The sequence below is a fragment of the Pistacia vera genome, unplaced genomic scaffold (genome assembly GCF_008641045.1).
Source record: "Pistacia vera cultivar Batoury unplaced genomic scaffold, PisVer_v2 Contig212, whole genome shotgun sequence".
Taxonomy (NCBI): Eukaryota; Viridiplantae; Streptophyta; class Magnoliopsida; order Sapindales; family Anacardiaceae; genus Pistacia; species Pistacia vera.
Genome location: NW_022196016.1, coordinates 443,336 through 466,734, shown reverse-complemented (window position 1 = coordinate 466,734; position 23,399 = coordinate 443,336). Strand labels below are relative to the sequence as shown.

The 23,399-nt window shown below is 35.9% G+C and overlaps 3 protein-coding genes across 3 annotated transcripts; 1 reads left to right on the top strand and 2 right to left on the bottom strand.

The window, feature by feature from the left end:
* Positions 1 to 2,781: 2,781 nt before the first annotated feature.
* LOC116129561 (cytochrome P450 78A5) lies at positions 2,782 to 5,185 on the bottom strand. Its single transcript, XM_031415279.1, has 2 exons — positions 4,129 to 5,185; positions 2,782 to 3,688 (listed from the first exon to the last, which is right to left on the bottom strand). The coding sequence occupies exons 1-2, from the start codon at positions 5,110 to 5,112 to the stop codon at positions 3,083 to 3,085; spliced, it is 1,590 nt and encodes a 529-aa protein (XP_031271139.1). The 5' UTR covers positions 5,113 to 5,185; the 3' UTR covers positions 2,782 to 3,082.
* Positions 5,186 to 12,150: 6,965 nt separating this feature from the next.
* LOC116129454 (ABC transporter B family member 25) lies at positions 12,151 to 17,383 on the top strand. The gene is made up of 17 exons (XM_031415193.1): positions 12,151 to 12,343; positions 12,742 to 12,813; positions 12,889 to 12,924; positions 13,013 to 13,087; positions 13,202 to 13,326; positions 13,920 to 14,019; positions 14,172 to 14,343; positions 14,452 to 14,570; positions 14,814 to 14,924; positions 14,993 to 15,137; positions 15,283 to 15,415; positions 15,523 to 15,601; positions 16,097 to 16,162; positions 16,267 to 16,374; positions 16,509 to 16,616; positions 16,705 to 16,902; positions 17,002 to 17,383. Exons 1-17 carry the CDS (start codon positions 12,293 to 12,295, stop codon positions 17,203 to 17,205), a joined length of 1,902 nt encoding a protein of 633 aa, XP_031271053.1. The 5' UTR covers positions 12,151 to 12,292; the 3' UTR covers positions 17,206 to 17,383.
* A 443-nt stretch (positions 17,384 to 17,826) lies between these two features.
* Positions 17,827 to 20,423, bottom strand: LOC116129455 (transcription termination factor MTERF15, mitochondrial). The gene has a single exon (XM_031415194.1). It carries the CDS (start codon positions 19,811 to 19,813, stop codon positions 18,458 to 18,460), a length of 1,356 nt encoding a protein of 451 aa, XP_031271054.1. The 5' UTR covers positions 19,814 to 20,423; the 3' UTR covers positions 17,827 to 18,457.
* Between the last annotated feature and the right edge of the window lie 2,976 nt (positions 20,424 to 23,399).

Sequence of the window (23,399 nt, the reverse complement as noted above, 5' to 3'; positions counted from 1 at the left end):
TTTCACAATGCCTTTTTGGTTATATATGTATTGTGTGTGTTCATTTAAGAAGACAGAAAATTAAATTAATTAAAGATATGGACTCCTAAATATTATTATTTAGTTCAAATTAAACCCCCTGAAAGAATTGTTTAATGTTCTAATTATAATTATTGTCTTGTTTTTTTGAGACTTAATGGCCTGCAACACTTATGAGAAGCAGCTGGAGAACCACCAGACCAGTGGGTCACTTCACATCTTGTATATAATTGTTTCCTTCTTAATGAAGACTATTAAGGATAAGATTCAATTAAAGAACCCACTTTTATGTTTGATTTTTGAACTAATCTTTCATTAACTTTAATCCAAAGATACTAACACTCACTAATTGCTACACTATTGAAATTAAAACACCCCCAAAAAAAAGAAGAAGAAGAATTTAAGGAGGTGAATAAGAAATAAAATTAAGCTATATATAGGCTTTATAAACTATGGCATCCTACACAGATAGTGCCAGATCTCCATCTCCAATGAGAGAGCTGAGAATAGAGGTGGAGGAGAAATTGGAATTAATTTCAGGACCAAAATAAGTCTATAGGTGGTCAAAGGAATTAATACTTTGTTGCACTAAGCCTACATTTTTCTTTAAAACCCTAGAGAGATCGAGATCCTGCATGCAATATTTTGATTTTTATATATGCCTAGCTCACGGGCTACATTTAATTCGATATCAACCTAACCTTTTGCACTAAATAAACATATATTCTTCCACATAAATCCTTCAATAAAGTTTCTTTTGCAGGTTCAAAACAGGGTCCCCAATTACATCATCCTACAACTCTACATATGCTCAGACTTATACCAAGTATAACATGAGAGCACAAGTTTTTATTATTATTATTATTATTATTGTCACATTCGTATGTTTATCTGTAGTCTTTCTTTCTTACAAACGCATATATATCTAAAAATTTTACATAACGATATAAGAAACGAAACATATTTTTAAGTGAAGGTTGTTAAAAATACAAAAAGTTTTCTCAAATTTTGACAGGTGGAGATTCATTGGAAAATATATATATATATATAAACTGTGTGAACGGATATGCTATGTGCAAACACATAAACTAACTAATAATTTGTTAGCTAGCAACCACACATTCTTGCGTATATATATGAGTATAAAATGATGGTGAGACTTGACAGAGATATGAGGAATAATAAAGAGAACCCCAAAAGCAAGTTGCAGTATTGATGAATGAATGGATGAATGGATGGATGGATGGATAAAAAGGATAAAAATAATGGTAATAATTTCGGATATTCAAATCTCATTTACGTCTTTTCCTTTACAGGTGGGAGCTATAAAAAGGATACAAGCTTTTCACAAGCAAGAATAGCATAGTTTTTTAGGTAGCTTCTTCAAAAAAATTATATTCTCAGAAACGATTTGCATCCCAGGAAAAGTGGTGAGCCATATCATTGTTTTGGTTTATAAGGTTCTTATTCTTCAATCATTTCAAGATTCTAGTTTGTGGTGATCAATCAAAACAAACATAAATTCTCTGTTTCATTATAATATCTGTATTAAAACCAGCCTTATATATTAAGGAATCTCAGGAAACTTTTTCTTTCTTTGGTTTTCTCATTCAAAAAAGGTTACATATGCGAGAGGGGGATCGATGCATCAAATTTTGTAGGAATAAAGCTAAAGAGAAAGATTAATTATCAAATGTGATTTAACCAATGGATGAGACTGTGAGTGATAGAAGAAGAATAATTAAAAACAAAATGTTTGATACAATACTCCTTTAAATGATATTCAATATGTCTGTGGATACCCATTTTTAGTACGTACAATATTATTCCTCAGGGCATAGTTTCTTTCTAGGACCACCTCCATGAAATATCGTTTGCACCTAAATATCTTTGAGAATTTTGTGTTAGTTCTAAATTTATCTATAATCAATCCTCTATCTTATAGTTTATTATAATCCATCTAGAGGTATGTTAATGATCACGAAGTAAAAAATGGATCGTTATAAATATAATTCTACCCGTTGATAAATAAAGGGTTTAATTAATATTACAAATTGGAATTATAATTTATTAAAAAAAAAATCAATGGGACCACCATTTTACACTTGTGTGATCATAAAAGGGTGATTAATTATATATATCTTCCTTTTTTTTTTTTTTTTTTTCTTTATAAAACAAAATATAGATTAACAGATAGTTAAAAGAATGACTAAGACTGGCCACTACTTTTAACGTGTTCCAATTATTGTTCAATTTGCATTCTCATCTACTAAGGTTTAAGGATATCGGATTAATATGATAATAATAAAATAAAAAACCCCACATCAACATCTCTTCTCCTTCATCTCCATGTTTTCAACACAATAAGATTATCTTGTTAATCTAGGGTTCATGAACCTGAAATTTCGTGGAGATACATGCACAGTAAGATCAATTTTGCATGCTATATATAGCTAATATATACTTAACTATTACTACTGTAATTAAAACTAGAAATTAAATCTAATGATCTTGTCATGAATAAATGCATGAAGTATCTATTTTTCAATGAGATATTACTGCATGACTTGGATGACCAAAAAGGAAAATAAGCATGAGTTCAGGGAAGAAAATTAGACTTCAATTTTGAATCTTGGAAGCAAATATCACAGGAATTTAAATGAGCAAGTGACATGTAAATTTGCAGAAACAAAAACTGGGATATATATATAAATATATAGATTCCATTTCCATATATATATGTGACAAGATCAGTATACAATAGGACATGACACAAAATTTACATTTCTACAAGAAGAAAAACAAAACCAAAAAGCAAGCCTTCCACGTTCAAAACACCTTCTTCAATCTTCAAACAAAACCAAAAGGTTGACCACTCAAAACAGTAAACTTGATAATTCTTCACCTTGACATGTAGAGTAAAGATTTGTATCCACATTTTCTTCACCATTTTGTTAATGCTAAAACTTATTAATTTTGCAGCCCTATGTAGGATTAAACTTTAGTATAACTAATAAAATCCTGAACTTCACACCGTTCTTGAACCCAACCATTCATGCATTCATCAAGCGAAAACCGTAGGAATAGCTTTGCAAACCAAGGAGTTCTTCATCTCCAGAGAGAGCTTCAAGCACTCAGATAAATCCACACCACTCTCAGAAGGCACCCACTTGAAGTTTTGAAGCAACTGAGCAAGCCAAAGCTCAACTGTGGCTAACCCCAGGGCCTTCCCGGGACACACTCTTCTACCTGAACCGAAAGGAGCCAGTTTGAGATTAGACCCCATAATGGCCACATCTTCATGCATAAACCTCTCAGGCTTGAACTCATTGGCCTCAGGCCACACCCCCTCATCATGTGTTATAGCCCACATGTTCACCATGGCGGTAGTGCCGGCGGGGACGAACTGGTGGCCTATTTGGGTGTCATGGATGGCAAGCCTTGCCCATGAGAGGAGGGGACCTGGTGGGTGCATTCTCAAGGTTTCTTTTACAATGGCTTGGAGGTAGGGGAGGTTTGGGAGGTCGGAATCGGACACCGACCGGGCTTTACCAACGACCATGTTGATTTCCGATTGAGCTTTAGCTTGAATATCTGGGTGCAGCACCATTCTTGCTAGAATCCATTCAAGGAGAATTGCCACTGTGTCTGTTCCTCTAAAGATCATTTCCTGGAATAAAAAATCAAAATGAAATTTTTAATAATTAAGATTAAGATATGTTTTTGATCAATCAATAAGGTAATTAAAGCAAGGAATATAAGACAAGAAAAGATAATAAAAATCAGAGAAAAAGAGAAAGGGAGAGAAATATTCAGATTCTGAACTGCTTTGGATACCCAAAAAAGGTGAAAAATCCAACCGTATCGAAACATCTACATAACAGATTTTTGTGAAATAACAAAAGGGACAAAATGGAAACAACAAGCAGACTCAAAAATGTATAATCAATAACTTCAGGATTTTAAAGCACCATTCTGTGTAGAATCAGAAACCATGAGCATAAAGAAAAAGCAAAAAACAAAAAAAAAAGATAAAACCCTAGAATTAGAAACATAACAATTACTTAACTTAATTAATGATAAATTAAGCAGTTAATTAATCAAACATACCCATAAAACAGCAATCATATCAGAATCAGTGAGCCTGTTTTCTTCTTCCAATTCAAGCAATACATCAACAAAGTCACCTTCATCACCAACTCTGGTTTTCTTAGACTTTTCCACCCTGTGTTCCTCTATGATCTCTCTAACGAAAATATTCACTCTCCCCACCAACTTCCTGCATCTTTTTCTCACTCCTTGCAAATCCAACCAACTCAATACTGGGAAATGGTCACTCCAGTTGAAGATTCCAAGCAATTCATACCCTTCACTCACCAAACTCTCGAGTTCATCACCACCGCTTGATGATGATGACGACTTCTCGTCACCAACCTCATAACTCTTTCCAAACACGCTCATCATCACATTGTTTAGTGACCCGAAATGCAACACTTTCCTCACCTCAACAATGCCTTGATGATTTCTCTTCGTTATACTTTTTATCTCATCAACCATTTTCAGCCCAATTCGTTCCCGGAACTTTCCGAAAGAACTTATTCTTTTGGGGCTAAACAAATGTGTTGACGAGATTCTCCTCAGATTTCTCCAGTACTCGCCAAATGGAGCGAACCCCATTGCTCTATGAAACAGGAGCTCATACGCCGACTCCTTAACCGGCCGATCAGCGAAAGCGGAGCTGTTTAAAATCTCTTTAGCCGTGTCAGGTTTACTCGCTATAACAAAACGGGTAAAGCCGACGGAAAAAGCCATTAAAGCTTTGGCCTTTAGTGAGTCAGCCGTCTTGGCAAGAACTCTATGAGTTAAAGAACCAGTGAAGGCCAAAACCAAACCGAGAACAGGCAGACCAGAAGGTCCTGGAATGGCAAACCGGGTCTGGGTTCTGGCCCTGGACTTGAAAACAGCCCAAGCGAGGCCGCCTGGAGCTAAAAAGAAAGAGAAAACGAAAACAAAGAGAAAGAGAGAGAGAAAACTGAGAAATGAGTGAGGATGAGGGGAGAAAATGAAGGGAAGAACGTAGTGATCGGTTGACATTTTTGCAGGAAAATGAAAACCAAGAATCAAAGAGACAAGTTTAAAAAGAAATTGAGAGAGAGGAATTGTGCGTGCAGTAGTAGTAGTTCGTGAAGAAAGAGTAGGTTGAGAGAGGGTTTATATAGAAGAAATCAAGGAGTTGTTTAACACTAAATTAATTTGATTGACCAAAGTTTGGTTTAATAATTAACTCTGGTTTAATAAATTAAGCACCAAATTAAAGATACAGAGACTGAGCTGTTCCGCCCTATGCCGCCGCCTTCCCGTACCATGGGAACTTACTTCCCCTTCAGTAAATCTTCAACTCTTTATTAATCTTCAGTTTTTTATTTTTACCTGTATCGATAAAAAAAGTTTAATTTAAGAATATTAATTATTATATTAAACCATGATTCATGTTACTTGAGGGCAAAGTTATCGACTTTCTAAAAGTCTTCTATCCAACTAAAGTCTTCTTGTTTTCATCCCTATAGTTTCTAATTTTAATCTTCCTGTCCCTCTATATATGAATGAACTTCATTAAGATTAGGGGAAAAGAATAGCCATTGAAATGAGCTGTCTATGTCTTTGTCTTCCATATCTCCTGACCTTAAAACTTAAAAGCAACAGGGCGTTTACACTTTATATTGCAAACCAAGACAAGTCTCATAAACTTTTACAAGTATGAATCTATTATAAGAAATTAAGAACTATTTTTATTTTTTTTCATAGAAATTTACTATTAGAAAAATTCCAAGAACTATATCAATATTCTCTTGATTTTTTTTCCAAGGTCATTATCGTTATTGATTAATTATATATTTATATTACCTGAATATCAGTAATTAATTAGTTTCACATGATATCAATATTCCTGACCAATTAATTGATGTTGTTTGTTTTGAGCCTATGCGTTCTTGTTGAGTGTTTGTGCCCATTTTCTCTTTTCTGTCTGATTTGAGCCTATGAGCTCTGTTATGGTGTCTGTGTCTGTCTTCCTTCTTAGTTTGAAGCCTATGTGCTCCTTTGTGGGCGTTTGTTCCCATCATTTTATCCAAAAAGATGAATGCATCTGTTTTGGTCTTTTTTAAACCTCTTTTAGGGGTATGTCCCTAATTTTTGTATACTTTCTCATCTTTTATAAATTTTACCTTTTCCAAAAAAAAAAAGTTGCTAATTACATTTCCTTAAGTTAAAATTTTTGAAAATATTGCTCTTGTCATTTTTCATTACTTTCCTTGTCACTTGCACAAGTAAAAAAAAATGACCAAAAGGAAAATTTCTGATGACGTTGATCAAGAAATATTCATTCAACTCTATGACAACTAAAGAGAGATCAAATGCGCAATCTCTCGTGCCAAACTTCTCTTATCCAATATTATATTTTATTGTTAATTTCTGCAAGCCTAACGCCATGTATTTATAAAGCTATATATACTAATGTTTGTCCAGACAAGCTTTAGACAGCATCTGGACCAACATTTGTTGAATGTCATCTTGTTTGGGGTAATTCAAACTGTCCTCAAATCACCAATGAAATAAACACAATCCCTCTCTCTTGCCTCTCTATTAAGAGTTGAATAGTCCAACAATTTTGTTCCTACGTCACTGTGTTAATTGTTTAATTTGTTCCTCTGGACAACCATCAGACAAGATCTAGAACCTTTTGACCACTGGACAGAGTTCTTACTTCACCGGCTTCGCATTGTTGAAGAAGCTTTCTGACTTTTCTGTGTTCTGGTATAGCTAATCAGTGTACTATATATAGATTAATTACGCTTGCAACGATAAACCAACTTCGGTCTTACTTTTTTTTTTCTTTTTTTTTTTTTTTTTTAATTTAGGAGCACTGCTCTAGATAATCTCTCTTTTATATTTAATTCAATGTTGAAATTTTGATTTTAAAGCATGGGAATGTGTGCAAGTCGTATGATGTTGGGTTGAAGAGTCTTAAGACAACCTTTGAAGTATTTGACTATGCATTAGAAAATCTAAGTAGTTGGTTAGTTAGGTTTGAAAATGGATATCACAATAGAGTCTAAGTAAAGATTCACTCACCACAAGAAATTAGTTGTTTTACGATGACATGTTCCGACCCAATCCAATAGCGTAAGAATGTAAAACGACATGTACCAACACAATTTAATAGCGTCCGAATGTAAAACGACATGGTCCGGCACAATCCAATAACATCATTCAGAATGTAAAACGATATGTTCCGTCACAATCCAATAGCGTCAAAATATACCAATTCCGTTGGCACTGGTTTACGCATAACTAAAATATCATCATCTTTAGATGAAATTTGTATCATTAAAGTATTTTCAATCAAGATTGCTTCGGAAAAGATTGTATTAAAAGCTCTGTCAATTCATTCCCCATTGCAACGCCAATCGCCATTGCAACCTGCTTGCTCCACGACACCATCCCTGCGTCGCAAGATGTATGTAACAATTACTGGTGTATTGGGTAATTATCTTATCATCTCTTTGCTTTTCTTTTCAAGTGCATGCATGTATATGATTGATGATATTGTGTGAACAACTGTTAGGGCAACACGTATAGTCGTTGATCATATGCAAAGAATCATTATAAATTGGATCTATCATTCGAAAAGGAGTAGAATTATATCAAATAAGCATGGCGTGTTCAGAGATTTTTCTGGTTAAGATTTTCCATATAGGAAGATATGATGATACTAAAGTGAGATGAATAGATAACGTTGCCACATGAATAGCACTAAGGTTCACTATAGGTTAAGGTTTCCATATGCAATATAATTGATATACAATCCAATATCTTATCTTATTAATAGTGCATTCATGACATAATTATTGTTCCAACTTTCTCAATAAATTTACCATATATATATAATGAGAATTATTCTTCTAATCTAAGGATGTAAAAATTCCTATTTTTCTATTCTCTAGATTAGAACTGATGATCGGCAGGTTGATATTAATAAAAGAATAATACTACACTTACAATTCTATCTCACAAACTTTCTCTCACAACTCTGACATGACAGTTTATAATTGGTCAGATCGTAAATGGGTTTCGTCTACCCAATTACGAACTATCACGCCGAGATTGTGAGAGAAAGTCAGTAAAATTGGGTTGTGAGGTAATTTTTATTATTAATAAAATTCTTCTTCCTGAGATGGATAATGATGTTACACATGAAGTTTTTAGCTATAGGCAACTATCTCTGCTAGCTAGGCTTTAAAGAAAATGGATTAGGAATGGCGTGGAGGGCATTATGGAGCTCATTAAAATTGTAGTTTAGTTAATTTGCTCTTAAGTTTTAGGGTTATATATATAAATGATGAACACATTCTAATTAATCATTGTTGATGACCCAAGTCTAGTTCATACTTCATACTAGGATTCGAGCTTACAATGATTGTTGATACTTTGTTTCTGCAAAAGTTATATATTGATCTACTTTTTGCTACTTGGATCTCCTATGAATGATTTTGATAATACTCCAAGTGCTCCCCTTCTTATAGTCTCTCATATAATTAATGTATTTTCAAACAGATCATGAAAAGCTGATGATTTATTTATTTATCATTACTGTAGTAGTGTTGACTATTCCTCTATGATTTTTTCCCAATTCCTCTCTACTTTCTTATTTATCATGAAAAATGGTATATAACTATATATATAGAGTAGGTTTCAAGTCGTCATTTACTATGTGACTTCCTTAAATCGACTAAAAAGTGGGTCGAACCACTTAAAGATGACAAAAGAATCATACAATTGAACGAAGAAAAATGTTTTTTTTTTCTTAATTTGATGATTGAAGTGTTCAGGTCAGCTTGTACGTACCTCAATTAATTCTCTCCAATGCCTATTGCATACTTTACAAACTTTATGTTCCAAGGTAAATAACAAATATGATAAATGACCCTAAAGTTTAAACCTAAAAAATCAATGAAGAAAGTAAACATTTTTTTATTATCAGACCAATCTGATGGAGTTAACGGAGATTGATATTCTCTATCTAAGATAGTTAATAAACACTGGTCTCAATACACCCGTCATTAATTCAGGTTTCAAGACACTTTTTTTAATTATAATTGATTTATTACTCTACATTCCTAGAATTAATATTTAAATTGACTAGAATATGTACAAGTCAATTTGTTTATATAATTGTTGGGGCAGTCAGCAGTCAAACCCAATTACCGACAGCGTCTCCTAACTCTCTACCTAGTTTTCGATAATACAACTTCAAACACAGCACTGTCCGGGTCCCCCAGTCCACAGTAATTATTATTTACATTTTTATATGTAAATAATAACAGCTTAATTAGTTGTTAATTTCAAGTTTACTGAGGCATTAACGAAGAGTAAACTGATCACTTGGATGGCCCTCCAGCCAGCCCACTCTGATTTATGATGTGCCAGTGGGCTCATATAGGCTGTATATGGGCCTACAACAAGCCCAATAGATTCCAATATTTCTTTTTTGATAAAGGGTAAACTTGTGGTTATAAATTTTATGTTTCTCCAAAAAAAAAAAAAAAAATTTATGCTGATTTAATGAAAAAAAAAAGTATATATTTATGAATAAATTGATTTAAATAAGAAGAAATTCATGATATATGTCTCTCATCAGCAATTGGGCCATAGTAACACTATTACTTACAATAATTGTCCAATTTGTCCACTTGCTAGACAAACACGTCCAAGTTTTCTTATTAGTACGTCTACAACCACAAAACCAATTGCCTTAGTTCACATGGACATTTGGGCTCCTTATCATACCCCCTAATTATCATGGGTGACCCTACTTTCTGACTGTTATCGATGACTATTATAGAGGAACATGAGTTTTTCTTATAAACACGAAAGCTCAAACTCATACCCATATTAATTAAATCAAATATTGGATTAAGTGATTGATAAACCATAAAAATTAAGAAATTTAAGATAATTATGAACCCTTTTAGGTAGTTGAAGATCATACAATTTGGATTTATAATCCTCACATGCCAAGATGAAAAGGATTTGTCTTTTCTTCCAACCTTTAATTTGGAAAAAATCTTTCTAGCATTTGGAATTCCATGGTCAACAAACACAATATTTATGAATTAGAATAATACCAATGGCCTATCAATCTTATAGTAATTGGGGCACTACCATTTGGAATTCCATGGTCAACAAACACATTATTTATGAATTAGAATAATACCAATACCTTCCTCGTTAGTGGAATAACGGCAATCTCAAAATAAAAAAAAAATATATAAATCATATATATTTAGGTTCGTTAAAATACAATAAATATTTTCATTAAAACAAACTACGAGAAAATATATTTGGTTAAAACGCTAATATATCGATTGATTTTTAATCATAAAACTTATATATATAACGTCGTGATATAAATTATATCAAGATTATACTGTTTTTTGTTGTAAACAGTGTTACTTGGACCGGACCAACCTATTGGGAACCGCATTGACTCCAATCCGGGTATCCCCTCCAAAACCCAGTCTTAGCCATTGGATCGGATTTGGACCGACAGAATAACACAAACTATTGGTCCAACTGAATTGATGCTAAACCGAGTGACCAAAATCCCTGATTTCAACAGCTTCTGTCTTCCTCCCTGATTTCAGTAACTTCTAGAACCAACCAACCCCCACCTTCCACCACCATCAGCATTACCTTCTCTCCACATCAAAACCCCATCATCTCGAACTTCGATTGGTCGCCGATCGTCACCGCCGCCACTTATATACTTTGTGAAACACAAATCATATATATTAGGTTCGTTAAAATACATAATTATTTTCATTAAACATATAAAATACATTTGGTCAAAACAAAACAATAAATGTATCAATTAATTTTCAATCATAAACTTTATATTGTAAATTAATAAGAACGTCATGATTAAAATTAGGCAGATCATATTTTTTCATTTTAGATTCATTACTTGACTAAAATGATACCTTTAACCCAGATCTAATGGTGTATGTGCATGATTCTTATAAATTTATTAAGACGCCCTAACTAAAGAATTATTCTACATATATTTAAATTACTTTTTATTTAGAAAAAAAAAAAAAAAAATCTTGTGAAGAATTGTTATATACAGGCAAAAACAAAGTCTAAATGATAATTATAAATTATAAATTAAAAAAAAATTATGATAAAATTTGTAACATAATTTAACTCAAAGTTGCAACTCATAGTCTTAAAAACTTTGTCGGAAGTCAATACAAAGAAACAAAACAACTTGATATATTTTAGTTGACGTGTTTGTACTTGTATGATATTTTAAAGGATTAATAAACCTCCCCCAGGTTTACTTGATACACATAAACCTCCTTCAGGTACAGGTAATAACTCCAAACTCCATGTGATCAGGTGGTGAATCAAAGTTTGGGAAAAGGAAATTATCAATTTAGGTATAATATTTTATTAAAACCACTTAAAAAAAAAACATAAGTTTCAAATCTTTCAATTTAGAGACATTCAACAATGAACTAAAATTACCCTTTACATCAAATAGGGATAAACTAGTAACTTTATAATATAAGTTAAGAAAACAAAACAAAAAATAATTAAACTAAAAAAGCATCCATGTAATGAAATACTAGCATGTAAAAATATTTCATCCAATGATAAGCGGTTTGAGAAACGAAAGATATTTTTTTAATAAAAATTAGCTCACGACCTAATCTTATAAATTTTTTCTTATAACTCCGACGTGGTAACTCGTAATTAGACAGATGAAACTTATTGTTGTGCAAACAGGACTTATTATAAGCTGATCAATGCGAGTTATTATGTCGAGATTGTAAGATTGGATTATAAGTATAGCATTACCTTTACATTTTTTATGTAAATATTATCTCATAATGTTTGTACTTGTAATGTCATTGTTTAAACTTTTGGGTCTAAAAATAGTTTAGCTAAACCTTAGGGGTTGTTAGGTTTTAAACTCTAATTATAACAAAATGATTATGTAGGCGATGACGAAAGCAATTTCTCGGTTTCGTAGAATTTATGGCTTCATAAAAACCAACGGTTCATATGCACGTTTCAACAAACAAACAAACATTTTCCTCCACATTTGCTTGGAACTTGAAAACGCAGACTTAGACTAGTTTATATCAGTCTTCAGTCTTCCTTCTCTCTGCTTTTCTCTGTTTGGATTGTTAAGAAAGACAGGTTTCTGAGGATGAATGGACATGGACTTGGGGGTGAGAGAGCTCCTCTGTTGGATCGTGGTGTAAGTTTTCTAATTGCCCTTTTGTTTAAAGATGTTACTTTTTTGGTCTGGTTTCTTTTTTTAGAGCTGCCCATGTTGCATTTGCTGATTTCTGGTTCATAATTTTGATTTTCTTGGATACTTGGTTGGTGGGTCTTTTTGCTTTTGTACTGTTTGTGTAATCTGCATATTCTGTGGAATTTTTGTAAAGATGATTCCTTGACACGTCTAATGCTTGCAAATAGTAAATTCTGTCAATTACTATGAATAGGGCTTTCACTGTGCTTGTTTGTTTGGTTTTATGTTAATTTTTACATGGTATTAGAAGCTTTGCGGGGAACTGGCTATGGACTTGGATTCTATATAGTCTCAATTATGTTTCTCAGGTTTTCTTACTTTTTACTTTCTTTCTTAAATAGGGAAGGAGAAAGAGAAATGATGCTTCATCAAATGATGAATTGACAGACCTTGAGCACGGGGATGCAGTACCGGTAAATGTGGTTTTTGTTTTATCATGTGAATCTTGATATGTATTAAGAAGGGATGACTCATTCTTGAACTTTCAGGCTGCAAACGTGGGGTTCTGTAGAGTACTTGCACTTGTAAGTGGCTGATTCCTGGTGTTTATTGTTGGAAGTAGAATTTAGTCATTGAGAATGTTGAAGTAGTTGACCTTGTATCACATTTCAGGCAAAACCTGATGCGGGGAAACTGATAATTGCCACAGTAGCTCTATTGATTGCATCCTTGTCTAGTATCTTGATTGTATGTATTCTTTGTATTGGTACTCTCTCTTTTCTCAAGTTGAATTTAGAATGATAAACCTGGTTCTTAAATATGTGCTGGTGAGTTTTTCTAAACTTTGAATCAATTGTTCAGCCGAAATTTGGTGGGAAAATAATAGACATTGTCTCTGGAGATACTGGAACACCTGAACAGCAAGCTGCAGCTTTAAACGCAGTCAGGGACACCATCCTTGAGATCTTTCTTATTGTTGTTGTTGGGTATGATAATTTCTTGCTTACTCTCGATATATGAAATATCGGTAAAAGATTTAGTTGTCTTTTGGCTTCCTAATCTGCTATTTGTTCTTAGGGCACTTCTATTTAGAGATTTGCATTGTCGGACACTTGAAGAAAGAACACTCACTGATCATCTGTGTCCCACACTTGTATGGAAAGTTATAGGAGACTTTACCTTCATTTGCTTGATTATGTGTAACAGTTTGAGATTGTGAAACGTATAATAGTAAACAAACACAAGATCCGTGTCCACACTTTACATCTAACATTGTAATTTACAAACATATGCATGCATGATGTGTGTCTAGATATTTGAGAGCTACTGTGTCTAGCACCCTGATAGCTGAGGAGTAATCGAACTGCTTCATTGCTACAGTCACTTTAAAATTGTTACAAAATGTTTTCCAAAGATGCAAGCTTTTATAACAAAATTTTCAAATTATATGGGAGAAACGGATTAGCAGTCACTTTCTAGTGCATAGATCTCTTGAAACATTAACTATGTAAACAAGTAACTATTTTTTATCCTATTCATATTAATGGCATCTTATAATTTTTACTTTTTTGTTTTCCAGGTCAGTTTGCACAGCACTGCGAGCATGGCTGTTTTCTTCTGCAAGTGAAAGGGTTGTTGCTAGGCTGAGAAAGAGTTTATTTAGCCACCTCGTTAGCCAGGTTAAAAAAATCTACCTCTGTCAGCTTAGTTGCAATTTCTCTAAACACTTACGTTCCATCCAGATACTGAGATAGCATGTCTCTTTCTCTTCCTCTTGATAATATGAATTAATCATTAATGTTTAATTGTTTATGGTTGATGTGTTTTCCAGGAAATCGCCTTCTATGATGTTACTAGGACAGGGGAGCTTCTAAGCAGGCTGTCTGAAGACACACAGATCATAAAAAATGCTGCAACCACCAATCTGTCGGAGGCCCTTAGAAATTTATCAACTGCATTTGTTGGCCTTGCCTTCATGTTTGCAACATCATGGAAGTTGACATGTAAGTATATAATCATTGAAGCAATAAGATCTACAAGCTTAATGAATTTCATTATGTTCCTGGGTGATTGATGTGGCATGTAATATGCACTTTAATCTTTGTTCACAGTGTTGGCTCTGGCTGTTGTGCCTGCTATTTCCATTGCTGTTCGTAAGTTTGGTCGCTTCCTTCGTGAGCTTTCTCACAAGACTCAAGCTGCAGCTGCAGCAGCTGCTTCAATTGCTGAGGTTTGTATGTGCCACTAAAAATTGTGACTTTAACTTATAGACCGTAGAACACATACCTGGTGAAATTGTATAACCCTGATTCTGAACACATACCTGCTGGAGTTGTTGGTAGGGAGTTGTCAGAAGAAGGAATTTGATGATCATAATATCTTTTTATTTAAGAATCCACCAACACACAACTATTTTTCTGGTATTATAGCATATGTCTGACAGTCACACCCGCATTGTTCAATTGTTCTTTAGGAATCTTTTGGTGCTATTCGCACAGTAAGATCTTTCGCGCAAGAAGCTCATGAGATATCACGGTACTCAGAGAAAGTTGATGAGACACTGAAGCTTGGAATTAAACAAGCTGTGAGTTTCCTGTTGTCTTTTATCTCTTTCTCATTGCCTCATATAACCGCAGTTGTTTATTGCTACAGAGAGTGGTTGGCCTATTCTTTGGAGGTCTGAATGCTGCATCTACATTATCAGTCATTGTAGTAGTGATATATGGAGCTACTTTGACAATCACAGGTTCCATGACCCCGGGTGCTCTTACATCCTTCATTCTTTACAGCCTCACAGGTAATTTATCTTTGTTTCATGCAAGCAAATTGTGGGGTAGTATTATTTATATGCAATAAGTTCATTATATCATTTTGCTAGATTTTCATCTCCTCATTATCGAATGTCCAGCTGGTTAACCACATTTAACTATTTTCACTTGCAGTTGGGTCCTCTGTATCTGGACTATCAGGATTATATACAGTTGCAATGAAAGCTGCAGGAGCCAGTAGGCGGGTTTTCCAGCTTCTGGATCGAGAATCATCCATGCCAAAGTCAGGAAACCTGTGTCCATTGGGGTTAGTTCATTAGATTCTCCTTTCTCAAATTCTGCATATATGAGTGGTTATGAGAGAAACCATGGTGCAGTGTAAGGAAACTTTTTGGTAAATTTTTCTTTTAATAGTGGTGATCAAGATGGGGAAGTGGAGTTGAATGATGTCTGGTTCGCGTATCCATCCCGCCCAGACCATATGGTGCTCAAGGTGATTCTCATGCTCAACTACTTAGGCTCCGTTTGGTTCATTATTCTGATAGTTTTTAGAATAATCTTTTAAAAAAAGTTAAATTGGGCGGGTATTACGATGTAAGATTTGGAAATTAACAAAAATATCCCTTATGTTTGTTTATTTACTAAATACCCTTATAATAAAATATTAAAAGTTAACAAAAACACCCCTAACTCACCCATTAAATATGGACAGCCGGCCACCACCGCCGGAGGGTGGCTGGAATGTTTTTGCAATTTCTAAAAAAAAATATTTGGGGGTGTTTAGTTAAATTAACAAATTTAAGAGGTTTAAAAAAAATTGAAAAATATAGAATAATATTTTGGGAATAATGACATTTTATTATTTAACTTTTTTGGGAATACTAATAATAGTAATCCTAAAAGCGAAGCAAACGAAGCCTTAGATGTTATGGTGAACACTGTGTATCAGTCTAACTTGTATTCTAATGGAATGTTTGATGGATTTCAGGGTATAACACTAAAACTGCAGCCTGCCTCCAAAGTTGCTCTTGTTGGTCCTAGTGGTGGAGGAAAAGTAATTTCTTTTTATTATAGAAGTTCTCATGTGGTTTAAGTTCAACTATTTTCCATCTGTATATAGTAATTAGTTTTAACTTCCCTCATATGTTTCTCCTGCAGACCACAATAGCCAACTTGATAGAAAGGTTTTATGATCCAATCAATGGAAAAATTCTGTTAAATGGGGTTCCTTTGGTAGAAATTTCACATGAACATCTGCATAAAAAGGTAATATTGGCCTTCATTACAGTTACTGGGAAACTAAAAACATAATATCATGATTGCTCAAATTAATCAGAGTTCTTTTTCTGCTCAACATGATAACTTGTTTAATACATGTCACAAATCCATTGTCACTTCAGATCAGTATAGTGAGCCAGGAGCCTGTTCTTTTCAACTGTTCCATAGAGGAGAACATAGCCTATGGATGTGAAGGTAAAGCAAGCAGTGCAGATGTAGAAAATGCAGCGGTAAGACATTATATTATTATCTTTACTCTGCGGAGATCCATTCTCCTTAAAATTCAGTATCTAATTATTGTGCCGATGGGAATTGCAGAAAATGGCCAATGCACATGAATTCATATCGAAATTCCCAGACAAGTATCAAACTCACGTCGGAGAACGTGGAGTAAGGCTTTCTGGAGGACAAAAGCAAAGAGTAGCAATAGCCAGAGCCCTACTGATGAACCCCAAAATTCTCCTCCTAGATGAAGCCACAAGTGCTCTGGATGCTGAAAGCGAGTACCTAGTGCAGGTCCAATTCACTTTCATTGCTTCACATACTACCATTTAGAAACCACCTTTTTTTTTCCCAATCATTTAAGTTCTGAATTTGCTTTTCTGCACTATGTAGGATGCCATGGATTCTCTGATGAAGGGAAGGACTGTTCTCGTTATAGCACATAGGCTATCGACAGTGAAAAGTGCAGACACTGTGGCAGTTGTTTCTGATGGTCAGATTGTAGAAAGTGGCACTCACGATGAGCTCCTTAGCAAAGATGGTGTATACACTGCATTAGTAAGGAGACAACTACAAGGACCCAAAACTGAAATTTAATTTCAAACATGTTATGTATAATTAATATCACAGATAGACCACATGTGTAAGCAAGGTAGCAATAGTGTTGAATCCAACAATAATATCAATGCTTATGCTATACATATCCATCCCACTCTGGCTGGCACATAAAATGTCCCGTATTACTTGGCCAGAATATATCCGGCAGGTTGTGCTATTCATGCTTGGGCTTCATTGTTAAGCTGTTTGGCATCGTCAATATGATTCTAGGTTCCGTTGCACTTCAAATGTTTACTTCTGTCCCCAGTTTGCAAAAGATAAATTACCTCTGATATTTGAAGCACTGCCTATATTGTAATTTCCTATGTGACTGCTAGGAATTAAAATTGTAATACAGATTATGAACAGTCCTGTTTCATGGAACTAACATAGGCTACATCAACTCAGTTAAATGTCATCTATCAATCATGCACATACACTTTTCTAAGCCAATCTGTTTTAACAATTTATATGGTTGAAAGCTGCTGAGAGATTTACCAGTATTTAGTTTGAGATGATAAGAAATGTATGAAACAGAAAACTTAGGCAAGCATAGCTTGGAAGGCCAAGGGATTTTGCGATACAAACTTGGCATTTGAAAGAAACAATCAAGTTGGATAATTTAGCACATTGGAGAACGGATGGAAACATTGTATATAAATTAATATCAAGTCAAAATTCTCATTGGGGAAAAGATAAAATGTTCGTTCCATCCTGAATCTTGAGAAGAGGGAAAGTATATAGTAGCAAGTTTCAATAACTGCCTCTTATGTTACTATAGCAAAACATTATTTTTAAGTATATGGCACTCTACCAAATAAAAAATTATACACATGGAAATAACAACAGTTAGGCACACATGACCACAAAAACTATAAGGAATCAACATTAATCCACTCAAGCAACAGTCACAGAGTGCAGTATGGAAAACATTCAAATAGATCCACTCAAGCAACAGTCACAGAGTGCAGTATGGAAAACATTCAAATAGGTTATACAAATATACCTTGAACTAGGAAGAACATACATGATAACCAAAGCAGGTTGCAGATGTGCACCACTAAGGCATTTGGTCAGTGTATCAAACTCTCGATATCATGTCAGGATACAGAAGTAGTCAATAGAGAACTTAGAAACAGTTCATTCAAAGTGGAACCCACACAAAAAGGATCCCATTTCTTAAATCCGATTTGAAAAATGAGAACTTGTTGGATAATGAAGAACGATTGTTTAATCAATAAGCTCCTCCTCTCTAAGCCAGCAATTCCACATAAGATTTCATGTTTTTCACATCTTCTTTTGACTGTGGATAACTTGGTGGTTTAAAAAGCTTCCATAGTCCTACCGGATGTCTGCACTTATCTTCACCTCCCGAAAATCTTCCAAACAATTTTTCACACTCCGGATAAGGCTTTACGTATAGATTATAGAATCTAAGCCTACTTGGTTTTATCAAACCTCTCAATCCCAGTTCAGAAGCAAGCCCACCTTTTCCCCTCAAATACTCGATCACATTGTAGCGAGGAATGATTTGTTTTTCAAAATTTACACCTAAAAACTCTGGCACATCAGCCAGGCATCCAACGTTATATTTCATCCTATGCACCAAGAATTCAATCTTTTTCTCTATGTCTGCTATCTCATATAAAATCACTCTCGGCTCTTTCCACAAAACCTTAAAGGCCTCTCTATGGATCAGCCCATGTTTGCATAAACAATCAACTCTCAGTTTCACTTCAAACCCAGCTCTAAAAGCTCCCTCACTGAAAATTTTCTCTTTTATTGGTTCCCGGCATTGCAAAGTCCTTAACAACTCTAAACACCGCGAAAATTCCCCTAACTCCATGCTTAGTATTCTTGGCTCTCTAACAACCTCTTTCCTAATCATATCTTCGCTAAAACCCCATTCCCAAAATTCATCAAGCAATGGTTTTAGCCTATCTTCCACTCCAAATCCCAAAAGCCCTGGAAACAAATAAAAAACTCGTTCAATCGCTTCCCTAGCAATTCCAATCCCCTCCAAAAATTCAATTCTCCTACAAATTTGACTTTCATTCATCAAAATCACTCTAGGAAACCCCTCTAAAACCCTATTCACAGCTCCTTCACTAAACCCTAAACCCTTCAAAACCTTCACATTTTCAAAAACTCCATCTGGGTTTATCTGGAACCTTCTCGAAAGTTCCAAAAAATTCCTAACCACCAATGGAGAAACACTCAAATCCCCAAACTTTGAAACACCCAATTCCCATTTCTTCAAGAACTGAACATCCAAAACCCCGGGACAGTCATTTATCAATGAAACAATAGACTTCTGAGGAACCTTTAATGACAAGAGAACACTTAAAGACTTTTCAATGTCATTTAAATTAGAATTCAATAAAAACTTATTCTTGGAAATGAAACCGTGGAGCTGAGAGGGAGAAAAACCATACCTTTGAAGGAGATTTGCAAGGAAAACTTGCTTTCTGTACTGGGATTTGTGGTTAGAAAGTGAAAATTTTGGAGTAATTCCAAATGAAGAACTACTGGGTTTGGTGGAAAAGAATAAACGGGCATTTGCAGGGATGATTTTACAAGTTTTAGGGAAGCCACGGAGGGTTGACATCAAAGATTTCAACTTCGTTAAAATGCTCTCAAATTCAACTACATATGTGTAAGATAGTTTTTATAATGTACATTATCATCTATTCTATATGATAAAATAATGAACTTTTATAAATAAAGAGTAAACGACATGTTTCCACCCGGTTTGGCGTAATGCTAAGCGGATGCCTCCAGTTTATTCCAGATTTTCAACTTTAAACCAACTTTGTTTTCTTTATTTTAATAATAAAAGGGTAAAATAGTCTTTACTCTATTTTAAAATTAAAAGGACAAAATAACCCTAAAAAACCTTAAACCTCAAATTTCTCTCCACCTCCACCTTCACCTTCACCTTCACCTTTTCATCTTCTGCTTTCTCTCATCTTTGTCAGTGTTGCCGCTGACCATTTTTCGGTCCTTTCTGGTAATGAAGCCCAGATCTAGCCGTGACTATCCATCTCCCTCTTGCATTTCTCCATTTTTTTTCTTCTTCACCGCGCAATTTTGCCTTTCCCATGAGTGCACGCCCAACCGCTTGATTCTGGCGTCGCCAGACACCCCCATCACCACCAATCACTTCCCCTTAACCAAAACACCAAAACCCCTCATACCCCTATCCAAGAGAACCCCTCAATCGCCCACCACAAATCTAGGGTTTGCATGATTTTTCCATTTTTCCTGTCGATTCCGACAACAGAAATCCCTCCCGTCACCGCCATTCACCTCACCAGCCTCCCCTCTCGAAAACCCCTTCCATCCTTGACAGTCATTTGGTCGCCGTCCATCACTTCCCTATCTCTTCGCGCCATAGCTGGGTTTGGGTTGATTTGGAGCTTTTGTTTTGAGTTTGATTTGCTGCGTTTTTGTTGTGTTTTGGAGTGAATTTAATTTGTTGTAGGTTTTTTTCTGGTTGTTTTCCCCACTGCCACTGATTTTTCGTGCCACTGCCGTCTCCCACCACCTGTGTTTTGGAGTGAATTTGATTTGTTGATTGATTGTAGGGTGGGCCGATTGCGGTAGTGGTTTGGAATGGGGGTAGTTTGGTTGGTTGTGGTGGCGGTTTGGGATGGGGTGGCTTAGAATGGACTATGGTTTGGAATGGGGTGAAGGGCAGTTTCGTAATGGCCTATCACAAAACCAAACCGTCACTAACAACGTTCATTTAAGGGTGGGGATTTGGAATAAATGGAACTGAGGGTATCTGCTTGGGATTTTGCCAAACTCGAGTGGGAATATGTCGTTTACTCATAAATAAATTACAAAGTTTATAAACAAATTATGGTCATTTCTTTATTTATTTATTTTATTTAGGTGATTTCTTTTGCATTATTGATTAATTTTGGGTTGTTGATGTTATAAGGAAAAAAAGTTATTTAAAAGGTTGTTATTTGAGGTTGTCAAAACTATTTTTAAACGTTATATTAAAATTAAATTAAGCAAATAAAATCAGACACACGCCTTATTTTATTATTAGTTTTATTTGCTCCCTTTCTTATTTTAGCCTTCATACTTGAATTCTAAATAACATAAAAATATTACGTGTATAATTCAATTTCACGATCTTCTCTTATAACTTTAACGTGGCAGAAGAGTTGGCACTACCATGTCAACTAAAGACTTTGATGGTCATTTCTTAGAGACAAACAAATTTTTTTTTTTTTTTTTAAACGAACGATCGTTCATTCATAAGGAATGACTATTCCATTCATAAGAAAAAATCATTCCTCATTAAGAAATTGTTGTTTGTTAGGCCCAAAAATCGTCCTTGGCCCAAATAGGAAAACAGGACCACCAGTGAGGAAGAGGTTAGGCCCAAGCCCAAAGAGGCCCAAGCCAGATTAGTCCTATTTGATACGAGATACGGCTTGCCCAAACCATCTGGGCACGGGCCTCCTAGTTCCAGTTCACTTCCTGGGCCGGTAGGCGAGTTCAGAGTCCACAGCCCCTATTAATAACTTTCCCGTTCCTGATCAATCTCCTATTCGAAGTCACTTTCCTGTTCCTGATCACTTTCCTACTCAAAGTGGGTTTCCTGTTCAAATCACTTTCCTATTCGAACGTAGTTAAGACAGCTCACCACCGCCCTAACTCTTCTAGGGTTTGCATCAGAGTTATACTAAGACTCCTACTCCCACCAGGATTGGGAGACCAGACAGTCGCTATATAAACAGAGGCCAACCCTCTCACAAGGAACATATTACATTACACCTTCACAGCCGAAGCTCCTACTTGAGAGCTTCACATCACCGCCGTAGTCACAGTCTCCGACTAGACTTCCGGTAACCTCTCTACTCCCTAGCTCTTACTATATTAGCCTCTTTCAGCCTTGCTGACTTGAGCGTCGGAGTGTCTACGGCAAACACCATCCTGGTGTTTCCCGTTCGCTTCATGCGTTTGTTTCTCTACGTGTGCAGGTGCAGCAGATCGCTAGTGGCCTCAACCTCACGGGATCAGACCCCCTTTCCGTACAGGTAGATTTTTACGTCTACAGTTTGACGCCCACCTTGGGGCCTCTAGCAATCATTCGGCTCAACGAACCTTGCTATGTAGAGGAACTTTCCATGGCTGACAACTCCGACAACGCTAACCCCGGCCTCGAGGCCAAACTGAAGGCTCTGACCGCCCTCATACAACAGAACTCGGATAAGGTAGCTGCACTGGAAGCCAAGAACAATGCAATCCGGACCGAAAACGCATCCATCAGAGTAGAAAACCAATCTCTTAAGAAGAAGGTGAGTCAATTCTATGATCTGGAGTTTCTGCCTAGCCAAGCACCCCCCAATCGGTTCCGCGCCCCTGTTCCATCCATGCAACCTCTCCACACACCAGAGCACCGACCCTCAGTCTCCAGCAAAAGGCCGCATAAGTTAAACTCATAGGCGATCGACGATTCTGTCTTGACACATGGAGATAAAGATACACCAACAGAACACCATTCAGCCGACCCATCCCAACCTCAAGATCAAGACAGTCCAGTGACAGAAAGCTCGAACCCACAAGACCAACTCATCCTTACCGTCCTATCTTACGTCCAGTCAACCTTCCCAACACAAACCCAATTCGGCTCGGCTCACCCCCACGGGTTGAACGGTCAAACCCAACAAACCACATCACTCGAGCCCATACATCCTGACGGACCGAGTGACTATTAGACGACTCCACTGACCATTCATGTAGGGCGAAACACCAGAACTGTTACCATGGGAGTCATCCAACCAGAAGGAATGAACGAAGATCCAGGCTACCAGGGTGTGCACAAAGCAATGAATCACCAAATCACACTACGCGGGATGGTCCAACGGAATGTGCCGAACACAATTGCAAAGGTCGACCCGGTCAAACGGGATGACCTAGTGGCTTCCCCTTCCCCTATGGAACAGGTATTAGCCAAGAGATTGGCTGATGTGGAAGCAGTGATGAGACGCATCCTAGGAATGCTGGTCCCAACCAAGAAGAGCAGGCCCCACTGTTACGCGGATTCACCCTTCATGGATGAGATCACCCTAGCTGACATGACTTAGAAGTTTACCATCCCCAACATGAAACTGTACGACGGCACAACCGACCCAAACAATCACATAGCCTCGTACAAGCAGCGGATGTTCACC